This window comes from Xiphias gladius, chromosome 13 (genome assembly GCF_016859285.1).
Source record: "Xiphias gladius isolate SHS-SW01 ecotype Sanya breed wild chromosome 13, ASM1685928v1, whole genome shotgun sequence".
NCBI lineage: Eukaryota > Metazoa > Chordata > Actinopteri > Istiophoriformes > Xiphiidae > Xiphias > Xiphias gladius.
Window position 1 is genome coordinate 8,540,983 of NC_053412.1, and position 26,666 is coordinate 8,567,648.

At 41.3% G+C, this 26,666-nt stretch overlaps 1 protein-coding gene across 8 annotated transcripts in view; it reads right to left on the bottom strand.

The window, feature by feature from the left end:
• Positions 1 to 26,666, bottom strand: part of LOC120797900 (interleukin-1 receptor accessory protein-like 1) — a 288,213-nt gene that overhangs the window by 6,617 nt on the left and 254,930 nt on the right. For all 8 annotated transcript variants that reach the window (XM_040141657.1, XM_040141658.1, XM_040141659.1 and 5 more), the window contains 3 exons: positions 21,140 to 21,272; positions 11,212 to 11,357; positions 7,212 to 7,358 (listed from right to left, as the gene is read on the bottom strand). In XM_040141657.1, the coding sequence (XP_039997591.1) occupies positions 7,212 to 7,358; positions 11,212 to 11,357; positions 21,140 to 21,272 (426 nt within the window). The remainder of the gene's footprint in view (positions 1 to 7,211; positions 7,359 to 11,211; positions 11,358 to 21,139; positions 21,273 to 26,666) is intronic.

The following is a 26,666-nucleotide window of genomic DNA, read 5'->3' on the forward strand; positions in this document are numbered from 1 at the left end:
GTCCCCACTGACGAACTCCATAGCTGCTTTGCCCACTGCAGGGAAAACAAAGTATACTCAATCCCGAGCTAAATGCCCGGCACTGACTGGCAGGCCAATGCACGGTGTGCCTCCATCACCCACACGAAAGCCCTCATTGATGACAGATTTGGGAAGGACGGAGTGAGGGAGGACTTTAGTGTTTCTTCTCAGGCTGGAGCACGTCAGCACAATGAGGCAGGACGGTGGGAATGGAAGACATGGGAGTGACATCTCTGACTACTAAAGGAGGGAGATAGCCGCTTTTGGCTCCTACACTAACAACTCAACTCCACTCTTGTGCTCAAAGCTGAACAGAACAACCAAACCACTACCATCACTAAGCAATTAGTGATTCGGTTTAGGACATTGAGTTTTTTTTTTCTTCTCGTTTTTGACATTGCAGCCACATTGTACTGTGGACCTGCTCTGTCCTTTCATTTAAAAGCTCAATTTCAGATTTATAAGCCATACAGATACACTGTATGGCCAAAAGTATGCAGACCCCGTCCACATATTTATGTACTTCTGATCTAGTTCCTGTTAGACACTATAACTTTGTGGTTACAGATGGAGAAGGTCCTGTACAGCTTCTACATGAAAGAAACCCCTGTGCACAGAGCCAGATTCATAACGAAATGGTTTTCCAAGTTTGGTGTGGGACAACTTGACTCGCCCGCAGAGAGCCCTTCCCTTAGCTCCACCCGGCACCTTTGGAATGAGCTGGAACGCCAGCTGTGAGCCAGGTCTTATGGCCCAACATCAGTGGCTGACCTCACTAATGCTCCTGGGACCAAGTGGTAGCTTTGGTGCAGTCAGGTACTAAAAATCTAGAGGAATCACGAGGAAAGCCTTCCCAGAAGAGTAGAGAATGTTATAGCAGCAAACTAATGCTAATTGTTTTTGAATGAAATGTACACAACAATTACACATGGATGTAATGTTTGAGTGTCCACACATTTTAGGGCCATGTAGTGTAGTTTTGTTTCATTTGGCCAGGTGTGTCTGAGATTTCAGCCTCAACGCCAGCACAATAGAAGATTCTGTTTTCCCAGTTACTCAGGATGAAGCGCAGAGAGCAGTTTTCATTGGAACTATTTTATGCCAAAGAAACAGTCCCTTTAAAAAAGGTTCAAATGTAAAATTTGTAATGTTTTGAGCAGGTCAAATTATCAGGGTGGAGACAAAAGTTTTTTTCGCCTCCTCGGTGAATAAAACTGAAACTGTCAGTAACACCAGTAGATTTGAGTGATATGTTTCTTCTATTTTTTTGTAATTTTGGTGAACTGACCCTCTACAATCACAAAAATTATAACCTGGCAGTTGCGACTGCAGTTTCTCAGCCACAATTCAGAAACAATGCGTGTTATATTTTGGGATCATATTCATCAGAAATGAAAAAAAAAAAAGACTGATTCTATGTGTTTTCTTTATTCACCAAAACCCTCATATCTGTGTCACAGAAGGAGGGAAAAATCCAAACTGGGACACTTTGAGCTGCAGTGTGAGCACAGCCTTTGAGGTAAACTCATTAGAGACACGAGCAGGGCTTGGATATATGATTTCCCGTCTTCATTACGACTCTGGTCCCTCTGCTTTATAGTGGCCATCTGCAGTGCAGGAGCCACGAGATGATGTTTAACCTGTCCAGACGACTGAAAAGATGGGAGCCGAGGATGAGAAAGTCAGGTGAAGAAAAGCAAAGTGGCGGATGCGTTCAAGAGGAGGGATTTTGGGATCAATTCTCAGTACAGCATCCCATGTTTGTAGCTTTTAATATCCTCTCCATTTTACACTCCCGCCTCTCTCTGGGATATGAGACTGTCAACAAGATTGACTCACTTCCCAGTGGGTAATCTTGATGTTTGGCTAGCGCTCACCACTCTTACATGACACTAGGTAATTAATCTAACTCCTTTTTATAACATGCAATTCATTTTACAACATCAGAGACATGAAAAAATAATTGAAATGTAACCTCATAATCACTTAGTAAAACTAACTCTGAGGCTTATATTCTACTTCACGATGACATAAATCTCCCTCTCGGTTTTTCTCTGGTAGCTTTTAAACAAAAGCTGTGTAGGCAGATCAAGGGATATTTTAGTGGAGGCGATTCACTTGTCTGTAGTGAGACAGAGAGAGGAGGGAGAGGGAGAATCTCAAAGGTGGAATGACCCTCTTTTTGCACCTCGAGGAGCGACCGGTGAGGTGTATCTGAGGGTGCAACGCACCTCCAAAACCACAACGACCGACATTTTGTACTCCTCTGTCCTACACGCTGACTGCGAAGGGGTCGGCTTGACTGGCGCTCACTGCACCGGAGGTGGGGTGTGGGGCTTGGGGTGGGGGTAATATATGCATAGAGAGCCCACAGTTACACTGCGAACTCTTGAACTTACAGGGGAGAGTGCCAAGAGAGTTGGAGGCGTAATCTCTGGGATATCTCTGGGCTCCATTACATTTAATGGAAAGTAGATTGGAACGTGGCACGCATACTTAACTCTGAAGCTACAAAAGCACATGGGGTGGGGACTGCTAATGAGCAACGGAGCACTTTTTTTTCTTCAAAAAACATACCATTTTGTTTTCCATAATTAAATTTACCCAGAAAAATATGGGTTTGAATCAGACAGTGGAAAGTAGACTGTCTTTGAGATGCAGTAATTTAATTTTGTTTAAACATTTAGTTTGGTTCTCGGTGCTTTGCTTGTATACAATATGATTTTCTGGGCTCTGTGTTCATCATATTTACACATTTTCTCTCATAGTTTGTTAGGTACACACTGTTAAAACCAATGGAGTCTTGTCTACCCTTACTGATATAAATGGAGTACACTAAATATTAGAAACGCCTCTCAGAATAACACAATACGACCAAAAAACTGGACATCATCAGCTTCACAAAGGAAGGATTAATTGCTGTGTTGTTGTATTAGACTACATTAACTTTAGCTAGCAGTGCTTAATAAACTGACAACTGAGCGATGGGTATATATATATGGGTACATATGGGTATGGGTACATATATATATATATATATATATATATATATATATATATATTACATTTATATTATGGTTTTAATCATTACAGAAACAGATTAAACAACATTAAAGGATTAGTGCAAGCACTGTTGCATTAGAAAGAGTACCCCGCACTAAGAATATCAAAGACTTAGCCAATCTTTCTAGGGTTGTTAAAATAATAATGAGGACCTTTAAGTTACCACTGAACATTCACCAAATTGTTATTGTTAGCTCATTTGTATATTTATTCATTTGCTTATAATTTTCTTCTTTATTGTACTGTATATACAGGTTTCACTATCCACTCAAATGATATCAGTTTTATATATACTAATTGAGGAGTATCGTGCAAAATAAAAAAAAAGTATAAAGTCCAATTAATTAATTCCAAATAACTACTCTGTAACCTGGGAAATCTTTAAGCAACAGTCCAAAAGCCAAAAAATATTCAATATACAGTGATATTAAATGTTGAGAAAGCTGCAAATACTCCCATTTGAGAACAACATATACTGTATATTGTCATATTTTGGAAAATGAATTGTCTACATATCTATCCGTAATGATTAATGTCTCACCCACGCAGAAGGTATGTACTGTAAACTCTCAATTTGTCTTTTTTCTCTCATTACATTTGACAATACCACTTTGAAAAATCATGACACCACTTGACCTTCTGATTACAAATGAGCTTCTTTAAGTTGAAGTGGTAACCGTCACAAACATGCGAACGAAACGGGAAACTTTAAAGTTGCTGTGCTTGCGAAATATGAAAACCATTAATGCTCAGTGTCGCCAAACCACACTGAACATAGACGGAGCCTCATAATTCCACGTCACGCTGACAACACCGACATTTGTATTTATGGCAGAGTGTTGATGAGTTCCCACCTCCTTGACAAGCTTGCTCGGCTGTTGTCATCATGAAGCCTATTATTGATTCCTCCGACACCCACACAATATGACAACTGAGTGGTCTTTAACTAAATTGCGCTGCTGACACATAGCTGACAGTCCATCCCATTGTTACGTAAAGCTTACAGTTTTACATCTGGCATAAGAGGGAGGCAGGTGTTCAGTTAGTTCTTCGAGTGGCCACAATGAAACACGAGCGCTTTCTCGGCAGTGTGTGCACAGTTACGTCAGAGTAAAAAACATCTGCGCGCATCCGAGACACTGGCTTTAAGGGCTTAATTGATGAAAAATGTGTGTGGTGCAACTATAACTTGCATGCAGCTATTTCTCCCTGTCAGTTCAGTGGTTACCATAGAGATGGGATCTCGGTTAACCACCTCCAGCCATTGCTTAGCGACTGTTTTGTCTCCACTCAACTGGCAACTCTTTCCAGTTTGTTTGCTATTTAATCCATTATCCTTTGCTATTCACATCCTATGCTATTCATGTTCTACAGGGCACTGTCATTGGAACTCAGAGATGACCTGCGGTGCATGCACGAGCGTGTGCACGCTTGTGAAAGCGCGTGCGCCAGATGTGGCGTTGAAGTGCTCTAATCGACCATGGCGTGGAGGAAAGTATCAGGGGTCTCCTGAGAGCTCGGAAAGGCAGTGTGCTGTGTCTTATTGAACCTGATCCCCTCTATACTGGAGAACAAATTGAAAATCTGTTTCTCTCTCCAAGCACTCACTTGGGTTGGCACAATTAAAGGAGACAATCGCTGTTTGGCATTAGGTTCAGGCCCGACATTTTTTTCTTCCCTTTTTCGACATAACTGCCTCTGGGCCATCCGTTGTGGCAAAGCTCCGCTTTCCGGGGCTGGAAGCCCAACACAGCCAGAGGTAATGACTTTCAGTGAAATGTCTGATGCAGCAGCTATCACGGTTAGGCAGAGCTGGGAGTGTATGAGGAGAGGAGCCGGGTAAAGAATACTTTTTACCTTTTAACACTCATAACTCTCCTGCTGTCTGTCTTTCCACTGCTTACAGTCCCTCACCCTCTCCAAACTAATCTCATTTCCCCCAAATTCATTGCAGTGCTGGTACTTTAGAGACTCATTACAGGAGAATCAAATTAAAACTCGCTCCTTGTCTTGTCAAGCCAAGCCTCATCCACCAGCCCCAATCCGAGGGTTTTTCTTTTACTATTTCTGATGGGGCCTCAGAGTCAATGTTTTTGTCTGGTACAAAGACTGTGTTTTGATTCGGTTTATGGAGAGAGTTACACAGAATATGTTATCCTTTCACTCTTGAACTTGCTCATGAGCACTTTGCATGCAGACACATATGAAAGGATCAACAGTAGATGTGCAGAATCACAACCTTACAGTTTCTTTAACTCATCACTGTTTTCTTCATACACTAATTATGTTAATTGTCAGGAATTTGTGATTTTCAGTGCATTCCAGAAGATATTTAATGATGGAGCACTGTCTAAGTTTGCCTCAACTTGTTTACATTTGTTAGTCAAAGAAACACTACACTGCCTAGAACCTTTTTCGATAACTCAAGATAATCTGCTTTAAGATACATAATTTAGGAGAGTGGAGAGATCAACGGCAAGAACGACACTGGTGCCACAACTTTCCCTTTCGACAAAAAGGTAATTGTATCAATTAACCACTAAGATTGTGTTTTGACCGAGATTAGCACTGCATCAATAAACGCAGCCTCCTTATAATTCTACTGTTTACCATGCTATCGTTAAAACAGAGAATAAAATGACTGTCAATGTGCAAACTTTCCAGAGTTTTAAAATCCCGTATCATAGTATTTGGAGCAGCTGCATGTCCGACAAGTCTATAAAATTATGGATTTATTCATCCATCAATCCAAGCAGGACTTTCCTCCTCATCATCTATCAAAATTGTACCTCTAGCAAGATGTTCACAAGAATTTAAAACTGGTTTGGGTGCAATAAGCAGCCCCAAGGAAAGTCCCATTCAATTTGTACTTGGCTTTCTACTAACTTACTTACATTATTGTGGAACAGTCCTAGTCCAACACTACGGCAGGGTAACAAAACAGGGCTGGACCAGACCTAAAAAGTGATGCCTCAGAGAGCTGGATGCCTCAAAGACTGTTCAGTCCAAATAAAACTTTTGCAACGCTCTGGTATGATTATGACCGTGTGTGGCAACTGTGTTTACATTGGTCTTCAACACGCTCACACTCAGTATACAAACATGCATTATGTTATGGGGAATGACGTCTAGCAATCAACACTTTGAAACAGGAGAGAAAATGAGACAACTAACAGTTCCAAAGCAGGTGCATCAGGCAAAAAAGTCTAAATAAATTTATATGAAGAGGGGAAAGTCCCAGAAAGTGTGACAAGATATGCACTTATTAACAACACGACAGTGACAGGATGGGCATATGCAGCATATTGGGGGCAGACAGATACTGCTTACTACACATTGTTTTGTCTGCCTGTGTTTGCTATCCGACAAAATAATAACGATAAAAATACGCAACAACCAAATGTACCCGGAAATACAAAGCAGAGCACCAAGCACTGCTGTATTCAAAGAGTTTAAGTGATCAAGGCTGCATTTTTTCTTTCAAATCCAAACTCTGCAACTTCGCCTGTTTGAGGCTCCGAAACGCAGCGAGAGGGAACTGTTTGAAAGGCCAAACTTCATTTCCCAGAAGTCATGCGATGTGATGTCAGGGAACAGCACCCAGCGTGAACATTTTAGTTTTTACGGGGACGCAATTGCAACCAAAAAGGGAACAACATCAAAGATTGGTGACTTGTTTGCTGCGGTTTAGGAGACAGTTTACAGAATATTTTGCATAACATTTTTGATTTAGCTCTTGCAGGGGGTTGAGAAGATTCCCTGAAATTGACAACAGAATGAGTTAGAAACTATGGGAGGATTTTTTCTCTGTTGCAGCCACTGTGTCATTTAGACTGATAAAACAGTTGTATATTTACATACAAATAGTGCCACATGCAGCTTTAAGATATGTAAAATAGCCCAGGTGTTTTTTGAGTAAACATAAATATGTGCACAGAAGCACTGATACTGCTCAGGTTTGGGATTTGATCCCTACAGAGGAAAGAAAGGATGGTTTCACAGCAGTGTAAGGTGCTTTAGAAATCCTCAACCAAAGAGCAAACAATGTGGTATCACAGATTATGGGAGAGTCATAATCTATAATGTTGTAAAGTAAATGATATCTTGAGCACCTTATCTCATCTTACCTCCATCTATATCCTCACTGCCAAAGTGGTTCCTGTAAAAGAGCATGAGCTCAATCCTGTAGCACTTGTACAGCGTCACCAGACAGATCAGCAGCATCAGGATGGCTCCCAGACCTCCGGCCAGCTCCACCGTGTACATCAGCTCCGCTAATGTGCCGAACACAGTGAGAGAAAGAGAGACAAGTTGTTTTTAAGTGAAACTAAGAAAAGAACAGTTACGCTAGGACCAGATAACCGGCCAATCATGTAGAAAATAATGAAGCATGTAAAAGGGCATATGCAGACTTTGATTTGTCAAACCCCCCCTTCGATCGCCCCTTATTTCTCTTGAAGGAGTCCAGGATGATCACAACACCGCAATGGACAGACCTGTCTCCAGCCATCGACAAGCCATATACTGCAGAATGTCAGATTTTTATTATTCATGGCTTATTTCTAGCTTGTGCAATTTTAAAATTTCAGAAAAAGTTCAGCAAGCGTATCATATTTGCTTTACTGGCACTTTAGTTTGGTGGAGCAGTATGACAGATGACCCTTTTTATTGTCACATTTTTCATTTTAATGGGGTTTTTCGGGTCTTGTCAAAGATATCTGATGCTGTGAGACTATATTTTACTGTATTCTTAAATTCAAAAAAAAAAAAACTCAACAAGTGGCACAGTTCCATGTCATTATCTTTTCCTTGATCTTATTTCTCTACTCTTATGCACATCGAGGCTGGCCTGCATCCACAGTTCCCCCAGCATCAGATAACACTTTGAGCAAAATCCAACCACAGAACATCAGCACCTGTAAAGTAATGCACGATTCAGTCATGATGGATAAGTTGCACTAGCTATTGCTACAAGATTCCACGTGTTAAATGGCTTTGCCACACCCCCACATATGTTTGAAAATGGCTTTTAATCATCTCCTGGGGCTATATTCATTCATTGTCTGTATCAGTTTTTTTTTTTTTTGCTTTTCCTCTCCATTTTTCCTCGTTGCTTATATTGTCAGCATGGCTGGATTGTATCCAGATGACACATAACTCCAACTGGAATAAAAGTACAACCGCATCTATACCTGTCACTTAATGCCTCCTGGCTTGATTGGATAATAAAAAAAACTCACATTCGGGCAAACGGTGCAACAATAGCATGTGACAGATCAGACGGCCGCACTTATGAAGATCGGTTATATGTGTGTACTGCCGCAGAGAGGTACGAGGCGAGGTAAAGCACGCCTCTGTTGGCTGAACTGCCTGTTCGTTGACATATCCAAGTGATCCGCTCTCTCGGCCATCCGTCATCACTGTAGCCTGACGTGAACTCATTAAAAAGCATCGGTGGAAACTGAATTCACACAGCTACTGGACTTCACCGTTAATATTTCAGGTTTACAACAGATTCTTTTAACCTTTTACTTGTACTGTTTCCATGAAGGTCCGCAAGACAAACATATTCTGTGGAGGCCAGACTATTAGAGTTATTCAGGAGGATGAGAGGTGATATTTTACACTGCAGGACAATGGACTCAACCATTAGGCTCCACGGTCTAGTACCTTGCCTTGAAAATCGAGTCATTATTGCTTGCTTTATCTTTTCATGATCTTGTCCCCTTTTCAAGGCTTTTTTTCTTTTTTTTTAGCGTTTTCTATCAGATGTCACTCCATCTTCTGCAGTTCAACATTTCCTCTTGGCTACGGCTCACAATCTGGGTGGTCAGCCTTCATTGGCTGACTAATGGACAACAGTAAAAGGCTGGACTTGCTGCAATGCCGCGTGCACACATAAACATGGATGGAGAGGACCCGCGTGCATCACCATCCATCACTGACGCCCATTTAACCTCAGTGGAGTGCGCAATGCCCATCCCACTGCAGTGGCCATCAGGCTGACAGTTCCCATGATGAAGGATGATGTGCTGGAGAACTAACGAGCATGGCCCGCACCGCTTCAGTGTGCCTTTCCAGGCGACGTCCTTCAGCCAAACTCTTGGAGGGACCGACGCGCACGTACGTAGACAAAAGCGCAAACAAACTCAGGGCAGCATGAACACAAGTTTCCCTATTGAGCCTCTGACTTCCCCCCCTTGTCTCGCTTTCTCTCCCCTCAGCCTTGGAATCATTCTCAATTAGTTTACTGGTTCTGAATTAGTTGCTGGTTCAAAGCAACTCCATTTTCTTCCTCACTTCCTGTTCATTGTCCTCTCAACCTCCGCTCTGCTCTCCTGCCTCAGACATCTGCTTCTCTCCTCAGATATCTGGACAGTATAACGAAGCAGCTGCTCCTTAAGCAGCAGAGATTACAGCGGAGAAGGCCAATTCTTCTCTGCCTGGCATCCCTATTGTAGCAGCGCTGCAGTGGGACAGATTAAGACAAATTAGCTCCTGACGACTAGAAGGCTGGATTTGATGGAGCCACATGGCATCGGGCGATTCATCACCCCTTTCTCTCCCTCTATTTCTGCTCCTCTTTCTAGGGAGGGAGATAAAGAGAGAGAAAAAAGGCAGACTAGGGGCTGGACAGCAAAAATAAAACAGAGGGGAGCAGCAGTGAGAATTGTGAAAGCTGAGACCGCTACTCCTCACTTTCACAATCGAGCATCTACATGTTGCTCACCATTATAAAGTATAGGCAGAAATACATTATCTGAGGATAGGTTGCCATGGCAAAAAAGTTGGTCACAGGGAATTCACATCACAACTCCTCAACTACAAGAAGTTGTACAAGAAATGTAAATAAGGACACATCTCCATGCTAAAATACGTACACGTGGACACATATTCTGATTGATGCTGCATAGTTCAAAGCGTTTGCATGTGTGTGTGTGTGTGTGCAAGGGACGGAAAGAGAGGCAAGCAAGGAGAGACTAAAGACATTCTCACGCCGAGACGACCAAATTCATGCTTCTCATCCTGTTTTCAAAGCTTCAAGAGACAAGCGAGGAAAACTTTGACGCATTTTGAAAAGCAGCGTAAACACTGACTGGTCTTGCGCTGCACCGCACCGTAGATGCGGCAAATAAAAACATGGAAACGGGTCAATTTCTCATAGACTCGCAATACTGCGAGGACCAGGCTAATCTTCTCCGGTTTACTCTGAGATTCGACTGTGCAGCATAAACCCCTTTAATATAGGAAATGGAGGGGAACTGGGCTGCCATCAAAGCCGGATCCAAAGCTGCGAGCTTAAAAGAGAGGAAATATATCTACTATGTAAATGTATTCAACACTGACAACTTTAAGGCTGCAGAGACCTCCCTAGCCTTACTGAAAAATAAAAAAAATCTCACTTATATAAACACATTGAAAAATGTGCATCTCTATTTAAAATCATCATGGAATAGACCTTCAAACAGTTCTCCTCTGTGAGGTGAAATCAAGAGGAAAAACTCAAAAATGTTTACAGGAATAAAAAGACAAGGGGAGGGGGAGAAGGCAACAGTAGCCAGTGACGAAAAGATGAGAAAATTTCTGAGTGAGTGCGGTGATCAAAGGAGGATTTGTGTGTGTGTGTGTGTGTGTGTGTGTCTGTGTGTGCCTTGCGTGAGGTGATTGCCAGACGGTCAAAAAGCTCGTCTGGCATCATAACACCAAAGGCGGCCTCTCTCCACAAAAAAACAAAACGCTTTTTCTTTCTCTGCAAACTAATGCTTCCTCAGGCCGAGGTGGATAAATAGGCTTTCTGGACTATCTACAATACTGTCCCATTTTTTTCTTCCCTGAGGCGAGAGACAACTGGTCAATTCCCAGAATCCCACTAGCTGCTCTTCTTTGTGCTCAGTAGATTGCTGCGAGAGATTCGCTCATTGTCAGAGTGAAGGCCTGTGGTATTAAATGGTGTACTTCACCTCCAAAGCTGTAAGAGGAAATTATTAAATATCAAGGCTTTTACATTCATCTCTTATATTCATGGTCACATACTGTAAAAACTTGATACTAAACAAAAACAACCTGAACTCAACTACTTTTTATTCATATTAAAATTAATCTATGTTGCGTGTGCGCCCGCCTCACCTTTCTTGGCGAGCTGGATGTTGGCTTGTCGCCGTCCGTTGCCGTTCTCCACATAGCAGGAGTAGTTGCCGAGATCGCTCTCCTCCAGAGAGTCGATGGTCAGAGAAATGGAAACCTCCTGCTCCCCCAGGTGCTCCCGGATTGTCCTGCAGGGGGCAGCAGAGAGCGCAGCAAAAGGGATTCACATGGTTGCTTTTGGCTGTTGCCCGTAATTAAAAGCCAGTGTTCGCAGAGGCATTTGTAGTGGGTGTCAAGAAATTGACTTAAAACTAGCTTTGGAGTAATTTTGCAGTTGAAGACCACAGTACTTTTTTTTTTCACAGAGTTAAATGTAGAGTTTGGCCTCATTGCAATTATTCTAGTTAACTAAATTCTTAAGGTATTTCATTTGGTAAATGTTAACTAAATCAGCAAAACAGACCAAAATTAAAGCGGCACCAATTCATATTTTTACATTATCGATGAAATAAAATGACTAATGTGACAGTTGTCACTTGTAGTGATGAATCCACAGTGAATCATCACCTGAAGTTCTCATCATCACTACAACTTAAATTTTTTGGTTCACTCTCATTGCTCTCATTAGCCTCATTTCCAGCAGCGGCAGGCATCTGATAAACCCGCTGTCCACAACCGGACCTGCACACGGACAAAGCTGGCGGCTAGCTGGTGACCACAGTGGAGAATATAGCGGCTCAAGAGCCTGATATTTTCCTGAGGAGTCCTGGACATGTTCCAAGTGGCCAGAAACATGATTCCAAATGAAAGCCAATGTTGCTCCCCGTCTGCTTTAAATAGGCAACTGTCTGCTAACACGTTCACCGTGTCAACTTCAAAACGTGACGTCAATGGTATGTGAATGCTTTATTTTGAGCTTTTATGCTCCCTAGAGTGGTCAAAAATTCTATTAATGCAGCTTTAATCCTGCGCTAACTGATTACTTGGGCACTTTGAGGGCACAACAAGCTGAAACCACATCTGATGTGTTGGCAAACGGCTGCCAACTGCAATATTCAGCAGACACAGAGCAACATTATCTTCCCTTTGGAGTTGAGTTTGCATCCAACTGCTGAATGTCCAATATTCGGTCTACACCTTCCAACCTCCAACTCCTGAGAAAACATTCTGTTTAAATCTTAAGCTGTTTAACGTTCAACCTTTTTTCAACAGCTAGCTACTAACTGTCAGTCATTCTTTCTTTTTGTACTGGGCAAGCAGCATTTTCAGGACTTGTAAAGCTGGACTGCGGGACTTTTACATATAAATGAACATTACATTCACGCGCTTGCCAAACAAGATCTTGAGGAACGTTCAGACTGAGGGGAATGGTTGAGTTTGTCACAGTCATTTGATCCAATTTTGAATAGAAATATTGATTACTACAGCTTTAATTAACATGCCATGATTACAATTTGAGAGAATCAGAGGCTACTGTTGTCAAAAAAACTACTAACTAAGCTCTAAAATACCTGCTAAAAAGTGACAAAGACATGAATCTAAATCTGATGTACCTCCTGATTTACTGGGGCAGTGATAAATACGTGCGCCTGTTGGAATATGGAGCAGAGCAGTAGTGAGACACAGAATGTACACTGGATATATCAAAAGAGGGAATTGTCAGATTGTTAATGGTCTCTCTAGCTTCGGTCATTTTACCTAAGAGAGTGAAAGAGTCAAGAATAACTGCCTGCTCCCTTCATTTCCCCTTCATTCATCTTCAGAAATACATGCAGAAATTGTTTGCCTGGCATGACAAAGTAGATATGGTAGACTTTTGGAGCAGTCTGATTTGGACCCAGACAGATAAGACAACACTGAGCGGTGCGGATGAAAGGAGGACTCGCTATTTAAGCCAAAAACAACGTGATCAAGGAGTTTCTGATGGTTGACAGCGACCATCAGTTAATCAGTATGGACCGACTGATGTATTTGTCCGCTCAAAGCCTTTACAGGCTTATGACTCATGGTTGGTAAAAGGAAACCAACGTACAAGCTGTTTGATAAAATTTGAACATCAGTATGACTTCAAACATTTGCCCAAACAGGGAGTCCAGCCGCCTCATTACTGACTGTGAGGTGCACATCAAAATAGCTTCTGACAGTCTTTATTTAAGAAGTCTGACTGAGATGAGACAAAACATGTAGGAAGGAAAAAACAGAAACAGAAGATCAGAAAACATGCAGGAGTTGTGTTTTTAATGTTTGCAGGTAGGCTCTATGACTACAGATTCCGAATAACACTGTCGGATCAGATGTTCTGAATCTGCGTACCTAAAAAATAAAAATAATAAAAAGCTATGGAAAACAATGCCCCTAGACTGCAGGCAGTCAAAAAGTCATAAGTAGAGAGTATTGACTCTAATAAAATAGGCATTATTCGGACAAAAAAAAGTTTGCCCCGAGGGAATTTGAGTCGTGTCTACGGTATGCATCCTAAAATTCACAAATCATGACCTTGGAATTATAAACTTTCATGTGGGTGGAGTGCAACTCTGAGACATTTTCCCTGATGTGGCATTTTCTAGGTATAACTGCTATAAACTTTATACCATCATACAGTATCGTTCCTTCACACCCATCTTTATCAAATCGTAAATATGCAGATAACTGTATCCGACAGAACCTTAGTTTAACTGTGAGCTCGAAAATCTGCGGACATTTGTGGCACATTTTCAGTGGGAACGTTTTAGTTCATCAGTAAAACAAACGTACATTACAAAGGTAGGAGGTGACAGTCTGCGACTGACAAGATGCCAGCATCACATGAGTGATGACAGATTTCTCACGTGAAAAATGCTCCTTTGTTGACTCGCTGAGGCTCTTGATGTCCATTGGTTGTGACATGTTGGTACGAGGATAATAGTGTGACTGTCATGAAGCACTACAACGCTGACCTATCACAGAGCATTTTGCCATGAGGGTTTGTGAGAGAGAGCGAGAGAGAGAGAGAGAGAGAGAAAAAAGTCTTTTGATGCTTTTGAGAGTTTTTGAAACAGAATTATTTTCAAAAACTCATGCAAAAGACTAGAAGCCACTGCTGTGACCAGAAGAACACTATGACTCTTACATGCCTATTTTTCTTCAGTGAACACTTGCCAGGTTGTAGTGTTCGTTAGCAAAAAATGGATTTTTACCAGCCTCCTCTTCATTATCAGTGTGTTCCTTATTTAAGTGGAAAGACCAGCATCATGCTGTAGCTAACTGGCAGCAATGAGAAGCAACGACAACGCTAAAACGCCACCAGGAAAACGTGACAACCGATCCCTCCAAATGCCAAGGTATACTTTCAACACTTTTGAACAAACTAGGCACTTTTAACTGAGCTCTTCTTTACAAGCTGCTGGTATTTAATAGCCTGAGGTCAGAGCTAAAGCAGTTTCCAGCTTAGAAGTGTGGCTTGCGTAGGTCTAGAGGGAGGTGCTACAAAACCTTTAAAATTGGACAACGGAATCAGCTGATCTGATACTAGGAGAGAGTTTGTTTCAGTGCCGGAGCACAAGTAAAATTTCTGAGCTGCAGAAAGCAAGACTGAACAGGACTCTTTATTTGCGGACTGAAATTGAGGTGTGGATAAAAACAATTCCCACATTCCAACAGCCTCTCAGATGAGAGGTAAAATTGTCAGGGCAAATTACCAGAACTTTGTTTGGAAAAAAACTATGAGAAAACAAACAAGCAGATGGCAAAATAAACCCAGTCATACTTATAAACCTGCTTAAAGAATTTGTAAAAAAAAACTCCTATGACAAAAGGAGAACAGCAGGAAAACAGTGGTACGTAACAAATCACTCTTGCTGGGCTGCCGTTCAAAAGCAGGAATGATACATGTACAGATAATCTTTTTAAGGTTACAAAAATTGCAGCTATTTCAAGCCCGTGTTTAATGATGAATGTCGCTAATAGTGTGAAAAGGTACGAGTGCCACTTGGGCATTCATCTGCTGCCTGCTGCGGGGCATCTGAATATGAAAACTCCTCTAATGCTTACTGATCAATGAACAGACTAAACAAAGCAGATTGTGAAGTGCTGGGGAGATAAAGACAAACTACAATACACCACTGCTGCCATGGCAATATCTAACAGTAGCTCTACAAAGTGCTGCTAATAATTGGTATCACATATAGAAAATATCATGCTTGCGGTTAAATTTCTTTTATTGAACATGCAACAATGAAGAACCATTAGAGGTAATCATTTTGTAGCTACATGCACTAGCTGCTTTACAAAAACAAATTATGCATTCGTACTTTTTAAGATGAACTTCTGAAGGGGAGTATAAAGGTTACTACCTGGGTTAGGGCTTATGTGAGCATGTATGTGAGAGTGAAATTAATTTAGCCTTTTTCTCTTAATTCCAGTGAGCTTTTTCTAACACTCATCCTTCTCCATTGTGCAGCCAGTCGGGCAGAGACATGGGGCTCCACAAGGTTGGGATATGGATCCATGCTGATGGCTTTTTAAGGGGTGGCAGCCATGTGTGACTCAACATAGACTGAACTGACACACTAAGCGTTAAGCAAAGAAAAAAGAAAAAAAAAAAAAAATCAATCCTTGTTTACAAAAAGACTCATAACCATCGTACTTGTTAGTGAAAGTTCTGAGTGGGGGGAATATGTGTGCTTGTTTATACAAGTGAGAATTCATGTGTGTAAGAGACATAATCAGGAGCTGGAAAAAGTGTGTTGCTGGAAAAGAGGAACCATGAAGCATGAACACTCCCACACAAACATCTGACAGGTGCTGTGTATAAATGTCGAAGACAGCAGTGAGCTTGTGCTGTGTAGCTGGATGGAAATGAAAGTGCACCAGGATCCTTGATGCTGTACACACTGAGGAGACTGTTGTACCACAGTGACTCACCGAGATGCTCGAGGAAACATACAGACACACAACTCGGGGTCAGCTCGAAAAACATCTGAGTTTGAGTTTGGATGTGTGACTTTAAGTTTCATATGGTAAAAGCAGAAAAGATCCCAGATCAATTTTACTGTAAATCCTTTAGTGTAAAAGCAGTTTTTGCTTTGTTTACACAAACCGGGCTTCACAGGAGTGAAAGACAGGAGTCCGTGGCCTCCGTCATGGAAACCACCGCAGGGGTGAAGGCGAACCGCTCAATTGCTGGGAAGCAAAATATTACCGTATCATTATTTGAAAGGTGAACAAACATCTCACATGAGCCTGGAACCTTTTATTGGACAAAAACAACACCTTTGAATGTGCTGCGCTAGTGTCACATAGAGGACCCTATCATCATCTCTAAACATTGTGATATATTGCATCTTTGCCTAATATTATCTCATACAATCTCTCCCAGCAGCCACAATGCGACACCTGAACTTTTGAACTGCACCATGTTGTCATGCTTTGCTTTATTGTAAAATTCCTAACTGGCTGTGGCTTGATAAAATTTAGGTCCCAGCTGGCTGCACTTCTCCTGACTACGGCCCAAAGGTAGATTTGAATTAGATCATAGCAGGGTTTTTTTTAATGAAGATTTGAAATGTAAAATTGTATACAATGATCCCCCACTAGGCATCGGCTTGGCATGTTTCTGCCACACTGTTGTATCAGTCAGTAGGGATATTGTCCCAGTTTTCAGGTCGTGCCTCACTTAAAAAGGCAGACCGCACAAAATGGTAAAAACTGAATTGTGCTCAGGTCTTGGGGGCCCCGATTTTCGAATACATTTTTCTTCTGACCTTCAGTTATGGATTTAAAAGCACTGTCTGGACAGCTGTGCTCACATTGTTGGTCTGTGACCCCGACTCGCAAGAAAACATAAATGGAAAATGAGCATGATGAGAATTCATTGTGTTGGTCGAGGTAAAGGTCAGCTGGTATGTGGTAAAACACAGTGGATTAAGAGAGACTACAGGTAGCTCTGTTTCTTAATTTGTAACAAAAGGGAATTTTAAATTGCTTTTAAAAATCGGGCATGGGATGCAACAGCCATTTTACAGTTTTTTTGTTTTAAAGAAACAGTTCAGCATCTTAGGAAAAAAGTTCAGTGGCTTTCTTTCTGAGAGTATGAGAAAATTGTTACCACTCATGTCTGTATGGTTAATATGAAGCTACAGCCAGCACCCAGTATCTTAGATTAAAGACTGGAATGGACTCTCTCCATTAAACCATCAAATCATAAATGTAAAAATTTCAATAAAGATTGATATTATTGTTAGCCTGTCATCATGGTACCAATGTCAGACTGCAAAATGCTAACAATCACTAGGTTTGCAGCCCTAATAGACAGTGGGCGTATTGCGGGACCCTGTAAATCCCCAGTTTTTCTATGAATATATCTGTAGGAGCATTAATTAGAGTTAGAAAATGAAATGTTACACTTGAACTGCTGCTCAAATGGGTGCCGCATGCCCAAGCACCAGGCAGTGAATCTTCTTATGGTTTTAATTTTCAGCAGCACGGCCTTTGTGTCTGTGACCTCACCTCTGAGATCCGTGAACTTTCGCTCTGCAGCCACAAAATTTTATATCAACTCAGAATCTCAGTGGTGAAACATTGTGCCAAAGGCTCCATTTCATGTATTAGAGGCAACCCTCCAGGGAAAACTCCTGTGTGATTAATTTCCATTTCAAAGCTAAAAGCTCATGGAATGATGTCAGGTAGTGGGTTTGAAGTGGTACACATTCAAACAGGAACAGAAAAATAAATAAATAAAAACACACAGTGGGGAGACAATATCGCAAGTTGACACACAACAAAAATAAGCACTTGAAAAACTTGAATGTGCACGTATGAGCACCCACTATATGCACACAAGCCTCTTCAATTCTGCCCCGCACACACATGAACACAGAGGCTTTTCAAAGCAGCTCAGGGTCACAGTTTTGATCCCTTGGCTTGTTACCTCATTTGACTATCATATGGAGGCATGTGACGCATTCCTCAGTATTCTCTCTTCTCGTCATTATTATACCACCTACCCAATGAGCACACACACACATTCCCCCCCGCCCCCATCCTCCACCGCCCCCATAAATCCTGTAGGCTCTAATTGGCCCGATGTCCTTCCCAACAGAGTGCGGTGCTGAGAGCTGGATGGAGCGTGCTAGCAGGCTAACAGAGACATCTCGAAATGCCAGGTCACAGACTGGGCCACTAACCCTCCTCCCAGCCTTGTCATGCTGTGTACAGTTAACCTTTTCATTAGATGGCATTTGTCGACAACAGGGACTTTCTGGTTATATGCGTGGTCCGTCAAAAGAGTACAGTGGGGCAGGACATGAAAGGGTGTGTGATGTGTATATTTCCGTATGGACACACCTGCAAAAATGTCTTGCTGAACAAATAATTACCTTAAAAATTCCTTAACGGTGAATAAGTTATTCCTTGACACTTTGATTGGTATATTGTACATTTTATAAGTTAAAACCAACAATATTTTCATAAAATCAAACCCCGTTTTGATATTTTTTATGGTTGGCGTTTCTTCCAGCAGTATATTTAGATTCATTAATTACCTCATTATATACAGTTTTTCATTGTTTGTGGCTGGATTCAAATTGCCTTCCTACGCAAGAGAAAACAAGAAATGATGGATGAACATAATCCATCATTTGTAATTGTATCGCACTGATATCAGCTTCACTGTTCTCGATCTCCTATAGATGTATCAAAGTAGCATACATTACTACTTACCAAATATTTCTAATTGCTGCTGCTTCAAAATAAAAGCATCTGATAGGCAATTCAGTCGGTAGCTTTTAATGTGAAGCAGCCACAGGAAATGCAATGTATTTGCTCGATAAAACAGATACCCCAGTTGTATTCTGACTGATTATGGAGCGTTTGCTGCACAAAAATCCACGTACTAGCTCATTTAAGGCTACAGTCAACTGGTCACTTAAAGGGTCGCGGTTTCACTAAATTACAATAAAAAACATATTCCCTAATTTTGCCCTCGTGCAAGTAGCTTTGTTTTATTTGCCCAAATTTGGGATATCTCTGAGAGTTCCGCCTTCACCCCAATACTTCTAAGTGAATAGAGTTATATTTGTAATGCTTAAAACGTTGAAAAAACACACATCTCCCCGGGAACAGTTGGACCTACATTAGAACTAACTGGAATACTTTCAACCAAAACAGAAGACGATGAAATGAGATGTTGTTAGTGAGGTCTTCAGATGTCCACAGCAACCAGGACATTGTTTCTAGAAATAGATGTAGCTGATAAATCTATATCAATGTTGTGAGCACCACTATGGCGATTCACCTGCCTTATAGATGATATTGTAAATCACTGACAAACAAAACCAAAACTATTTGCATGGGTAGATACCAATAAACAAGGAGCAGATCCTTCCGATTTTGTTTCCTTAGTTGTTAAATGTGATACACTCCCTTCCTTCACCTTATTTTCTAATGCCCCGGTGGCTTCAGCAGAGCAAAGAAACACATTCCTGAGAGTCAAGGATTTCCTCTTCACTGCTAAAACCCAATGACGGATTATCTGTTGTACGCATTTTTGTAACACCATGGGGGACCATGACCACACCACTGCACAAATACATGACGTTCAGTTACTATATGTTAATTTTGAAGCGACACCTTTCCCACTTTGGTGTCTGTCAAGGTATTTATTGTGTATATTTGACTGTATTTTTATGTTCGATAATCCTCTTTGCTTCAGAAAGTCTCTAGTCTCTCCTGTGCCCCCACTACATTTGATAATCTGATCAGGATCAGACTGTCTGTGTGAATAAAGGTGAAATTAAATAATGCTTGTATTTTTTGATCACGGAGGTTTATCAGTTGCTATCTACTAATGTCAGGAACATATCCATTGTTCCACACATGCTGTGTATTAATAGCCTAAAGACTCCTCTACTGATGATGTCGATTGATTATTCTTCTGAAGAGGGGGGTCATCTGAGGACGAGCACTCTACTCTAGCTTTGACTGGCCTCCATTTTGGAAAAAAAAAAAAAAAAAAAATGTGGGTGAAGTACACTGTCAGTGTATTATTCTGCTCCCGGCAGTCCATCAAAACAGGTAAAATGTCACCTTTTTCCACATGGCCAATAATAAAGCAAAGATTAACTACCCTGTGCGTTTGGTAACCAGTCACATAGGGTGTGACCCGCCACTCATGTGGACCGGCTAATCAAATTTCCCACATGTCATGAATGCCACAAAACCCCAAGCAAGGAGAGCTCCTCTTAAAAAACAGAAGCTTCCTGCCGGCCAATTAGATGGCACTGCTGGATGGTCAGCTGGCTTCAGGTGATGTGTGTGCCTGGCTGTTGGGTTTCCACCCTGGTTTTGGAGTAAACAGACCTCTGTTTCCAGTGATGAGTGTGATCCAAAAGATGGAGGTCACCCAAATAGAAAAGGAGGCTAACACAGACACTCAGTTGGAATTTCCATCTGCCGTGCTGCTCTGCTATTACTGCCTCCACTTATAGTTCAGAGCTGCCTCCACTTATAGTTCGCTAATCACTGGTGGAGCAATGCCTGAACGGTTAAAATATGTTGTACATGATAGAGAATGCATAGCTATCTGCATTATTGAACAGCCACATAAAGCATTCATGAATATCATTTAAATTATAGCTTGGTAGTGAAAGGTTCCTTTTATTGTTCAGTTTGTTGATGTGTGGTCACACAGCTGTGGTAACTGGGTTTAAATATCTGTTTACCAGTTCAGCCCTAGGGTCCTTTGCTGCTTTTGAAGAAATCAGATTTATCTCATGAATTTGTTATATGTTTTATAGCTCTGCTGTTATAGTAAATGGTTTGGAGAATATTCACTCTTGATGCATTCAATGAGTAATTTTTTTTGTTTTATTTTGTTTCCTTCTTTTTTGACCAAATATAAGGATTTGGATACGTCAAACCTTTGTGTCATAAATCCTAACCACCATTAACGTTAAACTCAAAATCAGCCCAGGTCAGATGTTGAAGGTCTTACTTGATATCACTCTCCTGAACCCGCTCCTCATCCAGATCCTCAATGAACTTCTCCCCCTTCATCCAGTAGATAAGCGGACTGACGTCTCCGCTGTATCCAAAGAATGCTCTGCACGTCAGGTTAACGGGACTTCCTGTGAGAGACAAGAGACAAGAGATGAGGTAACACCTGCATGAACCAGCATGTCTGCTGAGAATTTATGTGCACTTTTTGATTCCCTAATTTAAAAATATTCAAATTTTTGAATATGACGAACAATTGTTCAATATACGGTTCTGTATATATCCACTTTTCGTAGCATATTTTGCATTATTTTCTATCATGGTATAAGTAACATGGGGTGAGAGCAATACATCTTTTAAACAAAAGATGTTGTTCACAGAGTGTGTTGACTCAATTTGCTGGAACCTTCCTCTAATTGTGATCAGCAGCATAAAAAAAGCAGCGGGGGGGAACCATATGGTGAACCAAAACGGATGCATGTCATCTCTGCAAATGTATCATATGTGCCTCCTTGTGTCTACTAACTCTTCTGCATGTATTACGTGTGTTAAATGATGCAATGGTCTGCCTGTGTGTGCTTCACGTCAGTCCAGATGCACTGTTGCGTTGTGGTTTTTCTAGCTCATCAAGCACCTCAGCATATAAAAAAAAACAAAACAAGCAAAAGCTACACAAAAAATCTCCACTTTTTTTCCCTCAAATTATTTCAGCACCACCCCAACGGCATTAATTGTACAACAGGTGTCGGTTAGGACTTACCTGGCCAACATGTAGCCAGCAGCTGAACTCAAACACATAAATGTCTAAACGACAGGAGATCGTAATGTCTGTACTTTTTGGACACTGTAATAAATACCAGCCCCGAAAAGCTAGACTTACACGTACTTCCTGTTATTAAACCTCATCTTTTTCCTTCAAAAACTCCATAACAGCTTCCTTGATTCTGCCAATTCATAAACCATCTCTCACTCTCCAGAGGTGCTATCTTAAACCATCCCAGACCCTTTTTAAATTCCCCGATGGCCTCTTAAATTTTAAAAGACTCTTGAACCCTCTTACACAGCAACTCTGCAACACTGCGGTACCTTCATAAAAGCTCTCATACTCTTCGGCAGCCTCTGTCAGACCCTACTTTTAATCTTCAATCACTGTATTTTGCAGTAGGTACTTTGGAAAATTCGAGAAATAAACGTATGGCACAGCTTTTAAGGACAGTGATTTGCGCAGTTAATTCATATAGCCTATGTGAAACTCACAATTCACACTGATTTCTGCCATTTCTATACACACTTAGCAGAGCAACATTAGCATTCTCTTGGTTCAATGTTCAGTCTACTTTTAGGTCTGTTTTGGACTCCAACTCCTTAGTTAAATATCCGCTTCTTTAGCTTGCTTAAGCTCCACTTTGTTCACAAGCTACTTGCTATCTTTGTCTGTCTGCCACTGTGCTGGGCAGGTAGAATAGTGGATTTATCAGAGCTTTTTCGCGGAAAGCACAACATTGATGAGAGCAGTGAGACCGAATCAAAACAATAAACTTATGTGCCCTGAAAGCAGAGCAATGAGACAAGAGATGCTACAATGCTGCAGCTGAGGAGAACGGCCGAGTTGGGCAGATACTCTTTTTGGGTTTGTCACTGAGCAACCCCTTTTATACTGGTCATTGTAATTTGATCCATTGTTAATGTAATAATATTGATTAGTGCAGCTTTGAAGTTTGACCTATAGCACCTGAGTATTTCCACATACTGTGGAAGTGTTAGAAAGTTAAAAAGGCTAAATCCTTGAAAAAGAAGGTATGTAGCCCAGCCTCCGCTGAATTGCACATATAATATTTGAAACAGCTTAAATATCCTAAAATGTTTATTCATTTGAATAACGCTGAAATAGCTGAAGTTGAGGCTCATATAGGAACTTTAGTTGTAGCTAAAGTAGGAACACTAAAAGCTGCTGAAGTTCCAGATAGAAAATGCAAGACTGAGAGAAGACTGAAAAAATGGAAGAGAAAGAAAGAAAAGTCAGGTATCAACACATTTTTGGTCGTTTTTCTGTACTAGCAGGCACTGTGATGTACAGATAGGTTCCCTGGGACGATCAGGACCATGAGAACAGAGGGGTTAGAAAGTGCACAGAAAACATATCAACAGACAAACCCCCTGCCTTCACAACAGCAAGAGTTTGTCTCTCCGCTCGGCTCATTTTGAACACACATCCTATGTGACTAGAAACAGATAAACCCCTTTTAAACTCTGACTGCCCCGGATTAAAGACATCTCATTCTTCTTTAACTTATCACACACATGCTGCAGCTGGTTATACACCCATGAGTGTGTGGCCCCGTGCTGCGACGGGCTCAATGGGGGGGGGGGGGGGGCACCTCATCATCAAAGCGGAGGAACGACTCTGATCCATAAGAAAGCCGAAAAAGCTCCACCAGTTGTGCATCCAGGAAGGCAAAAAGGTGATTCAGCATCTCTTCATTAGCACTCCTTGCTCATTGGCCCTGTGGCAAGGACTTAGAAGTCTGTGATATGGGAGATAACTGTGGTGTATAATTGGGTACTTGCTAGTTCAAAGATAATAGGGATTTTATTTTACCAAGGCCTGCTCTAATTTGGCCCTCTAGTGCAGTCTAGTGTGCTCAGATGATAGCTAAAGCATAAAGAGAGAAAATCTGGTTTGGAGATTCAAAAAAAAGCTCCAAGTTGGAGTACTGTTTTGCATTTTGTCTTATGGTCCATCAAAAATATTGTCCACAGCTGAGAGATAAGGGCTGTGTCTGTTTGTCTGTGTGTGTGTGTGTGTGTGTGAAAGAGAGTGAGAGAGAGAGAGAGAGAGAGAGTGAGTTAGAGTAAAAGAGACATAGAGAATGTGTCTTGGGGAGGCTGAGATCTGTCCTGGACCCCACATGCACATACTGTATTCACACAAATACACACGTATTGCTACGCTTCCCAATTCCACCAGGGGTCTCTGTCATGCCACAAAGCAGGAGGGCCGGTGTGCAGAATTGGAGCACATAAAACAACAACAGCGAAAAAAAACAAAAAAACAAAAGGTACCATTTTGACAGGTGCAGACAACAGTAAAAGGAAACACGAATCCTTTTGTGTGCCACCTTTGATGTGAAGAGGCTTCACCCATGGATCCGTACGACATGTTGCGTTGTAGCATTGAAAGCTCCACTGCTGTGCTGGCAACAGTCGTGATGTCACTCTCCAAGACTTATTCCAAGGGGTTCTTCGAGAATATGGATGGCTGCATGTTATTCCCTAAAAGATGGCGTGTTAATTTGTGCCGGCTTTACTGTGAGCAGCTAAGACTGCATGGGCAGAGGTTGTATGTTCGGTTTGGGAAATGCCCAAACAACCATGCTGGGATTTAAGCACGAAGATTTTAACATTCATACCCAACCTCTGGTCTTGGTCAGGGGGGTAGAGTGAGTTTTAATGAGATTGTCTCCTCTCTCTTATCTCCCTGTGCCTCTAGAGCATCTCTCTCAGCCACTGTGGCTGCCGGACGGAGACGTCAGCAAAGATTCCTGTGGCTAAGCAGACAGACTGGAAGCTATGAAACCATGAAACACCAGAGGAGGCAGAAAGACAGGGAAAGACACACAGAGTCAGGCAGAGAGAACAGGCATGCATGTATTTCTGCATCTGTGTGCAACTGACATGGAAAAAGAGGGCATATGTGTATGTCAGAGGGGATGTGAGTGAGAAAAAAAAAAAAACAAGCTCTAAACAGAGAAACCGCACGTGGGAAAGAACAAACCGATCTTCGTGGAGATTTGACGTCCCACACAGAGTGAATAGAGCATCGTATCGCCTTTTGGCACTGAAGATTACACAGATTACAGATCAGTATATCTGCGTGCAGTGCGAGCACCATCCATGTCAAGTTAATCTACCAATGTTTCCTTTTCAGATCCAAACAATCCAGCTCTTGAGTAGGAAAGCCTTTCTCTTTTCTCTTTTCTTTTTCTTTTTGCTTTTAACAGCATTGAATAAATTAAGCCCTGGAGCTAGCGGGGATAATACTTGAGAGAGGGAAGAAACTAAGTGTTTTAGAGATGTTTTTTTTTTGGAAAGGGCATTTGCAATCATGAGAACACATATAACATTCCGTTCAATGTTTTTGGTGAGATGGGAAGCAATTTCGGAGCTGGCAATTAAAGACAAATAATGCTGCACAAGAACAACTCAATTTACAAATTACTGGTAATCCGCAATCAAGTTTGAGTTCTCTGAAAGTGTCTTTTATACTATATTGATGTTAGTGGAGGCCAGTGGCTGCCTGGAAGATTGTGTAGGAGACACACATTTAAAATTTAAAAAAACTGTTAAGATTGTAAGTTAATTGTTGGACTTGGAAACAGCAGTTGACAAAAAGCAATCTCAACACAACGCCTATTTAGTAGCTGTTCACATCAAGTCCATCAAGCACTCAGAAAAATGGAAATTTGAATTGTTTTTGTAAACTAAAAAAAATGCTTTAACAAATGGTCGGCAGCAATGTTAAGTATACAAAGTCCATAGCTGGCTTTATTTGGGAAACTATTTATGATCTGTGCAAACATAAAAACACAATATAACACCAGTCTAGAAAATTATCACTTCCCAAACCAAAGCAGTACAACCTCAAGTACTTCTATAGACGATGTAATATACCACGTTCAATCTCTGTCCTTATTTACGTTAAAATATACTAATATTTAGATACAGACGAGTGACAAATTTGTGTAAAAATCTGAATCAATGAGTGAAGAAACAAATGCAAATGCTTCTTTACAGGGCCTGAGAGATCACTTAATAGTTTGATGAGAATGAAACTGATGTTAATCATATGTTATGTCCTTCACAGAAACAAGATCTCAAACCAGCTGAACATCTATTGAAATTTTTGGACTGCAATTTCCACCACCATCATCATCAATACCAACACCAAAATGAGAGAATATCTTTAGGCTGAATGCTGTTCATCCCTCCATTGGAGGTCAGAGGCTTGGGAAATCTATAGCACTGAAGCTGTTTTTAAATTCGCTCCCATTTATACATTTAAAAGTATCAAATGTATTTCTTCAACCTTAGCCTCTTTGCGTTGGACAAAATAAACAGCCAGTGCTTTTGAAGCACGACCAAAACCTCTACACAAATGTCTCTTTTCTCCCTTCGTCTGGACGAAATGATATTCCCTCTACTCTATAATTAGTCCTTCTTTTAATGCAAGAGACTGGGCTCTACATAAAAGGCACTGAAGATTGCCCTGTGGCTTGTGATCAGAAGGATAGCGTGCGACTGATCTGGACTGAGAAATTGCCCAGAAATTGAATCAGTAGATAATATGATTGTCGATGGTTAAAGGGGGTTTCCCAGATTCAGCAGGGCATCTGAGCAGCATGAAGCAATTCCTGAAAATGTTTTACAGTGGGATTGAGCATTATCTTTACCATTTTTCTCCAGTAAAACCAGTGATGGAGTAATTGGGGTGGTTGGGTACCCAATCACATCGTGTTACCAGATGT